Here is a 1,674-nt window from a genome sequence, read left to right on the forward strand (position 1 = left end):
TATTTTTTAGTTAACTAAACTAACTTACTTACGTAACGTGATCTAACTAACTAGTAATAGTAAATAATAAATAGTATATTCTATACAATATATATATATATATATATATATATATATATATGTATATAATGTATGTTAACAAGTACAATCATCTTTAAAAGTTATAAGGTAATTATTTCACGCGAAAATTATTAATAGCATTTTTTCTGAAAAATCCATTGAGTACATATTAAACTCATTATCGACGATTTATAAAAATCATTTTGTTACACGGTATTAATCGCGACGAAGTTATTTAATAACATCGTGGTTGCGGAAAACCGCCGTCGTTTGAAAGATATCAATTAACTTTTCCGATATATATAATGCCATATCTATCGGATCAATTGAATACCAATTGTCATCGGTATTATCGGGAAACACTTTCGGGAGATTGAGGGCGTAAATTTTGGTTTTAAAATGATATATATAACAATACAATTTTTTAGAGGCTAAAACGCGAACATAAAAGAATTAAAAGTTAAAATGTAAGTTTCAAATATCATCAAATGTTATTAATCAGTATTATTTAAAAATAAAAATTTTAATTAGAAATAAAAATCTAAAAATATATTTAAAAATGTGTAAAAATCAAAATTTAAAAATATATACATGTATAAGAAAACTGTACATACTACAAAACTATACATACTAGAAATAATTAGAAAACATTTCATTAAAAATTTTCTCATAAGAAACAATTGTTTCAAAATTAATTATAATGTGAAATGTTAAAAATATGTCTGTTGTTGTTGATATTAACGCAAAATATTTTAGGCAAGATGAATTCATTCCGCTCATGAAATTTGAGAGCATCAATTCTGTGAAATTTCTGCGGATACATTTCGCGATAACTCTCCAAAAATGTCATTGCAAATGCTCGTAAGTATTACATGTAACATAAAACCTCTCGCTAAAATCTAAATGGCTTATATCTGTATATCTATGTTGTCTCGTTTCCTCACGATGTTGCTCTCGTACGTGTACGTGTGAAAGTGGAGCATCTTCGATCCATCGAGAAGCGCAAGCACATCCTCTTTTCTTCATTTTTCTCGTTTTATCTCTTTTTATTGCATCGAGTTGTTGTATCGGAAAGTTACATTCGAGATCGAATTAGACCACGTCGCATCTTTGCTTAAATGGAAGGTATTAAATATTGGGTTGCAAACAATTACTCTTGAAGTACAACGTTGCAATCGATATTAGTAAAACACGACTAAATGAATACTCGCTATAAGACATATTTATTAAATAAATTTATTAAAAAAAATATAAAAGGATTTATTCATTTAAAAAATATATTATAAAAGATTGATTTATTAAAAGAAATTCTGAGCTAATCTTTATAAAAATAGATTAGTTTTATATAATTATATTTTTTTCTAAAGAAAAAAAATTTATAGAAAAAATTTATCTTGAATTATAAATACGTATGTGTGAACGAGGGCGCTTTTTAATGCAAAATAAAAAAGTGCAGTTGTAACTGTGATTGCTGAGAGCGAAAGAATTACAGAGATCACGTTTTTAGAGATAGATAGAATAGAATCCGCGAAGGAATGGAAGTAATTAAAAATGTCAACACGAAATGGTATCATCATGAGACGGAGGCGATTTTAAGCGCTTCATTAACAAGGA

The 1,674-nt window shown here is 26.9% G+C and overlaps 1 protein-coding gene across 1 annotated transcript in view; it reads right to left on the minus strand.

Moving 5' to 3' along the window:
• The window catches only part of LOC105619311 (hemicentin-1), a 16,864-nt gene extending 15,778 nt beyond the window's left edge, over positions 1-1,086 (minus strand). The window contains exon 1 of the mRNA XM_012200834.1: positions 1,005-1,086. Coding sequence (XP_012056224.1) covers positions 1,005-1,086 — 82 coding nt within the window. The remainder of the gene's footprint in view (positions 1-1,004) is intronic.
• Between the last annotated feature and the right edge of the window lie 588 nt (positions 1,087-1,674).

Source organism: Atta cephalotes (assembly GCF_000143395.1).
Source record: "Atta cephalotes unplaced genomic scaffold scaffold00020, whole genome shotgun sequence".
In the NCBI taxonomy this organism is placed as follows: domain Eukaryota; kingdom Metazoa; phylum Arthropoda; class Insecta; order Hymenoptera; family Formicidae; genus Atta; species Atta cephalotes.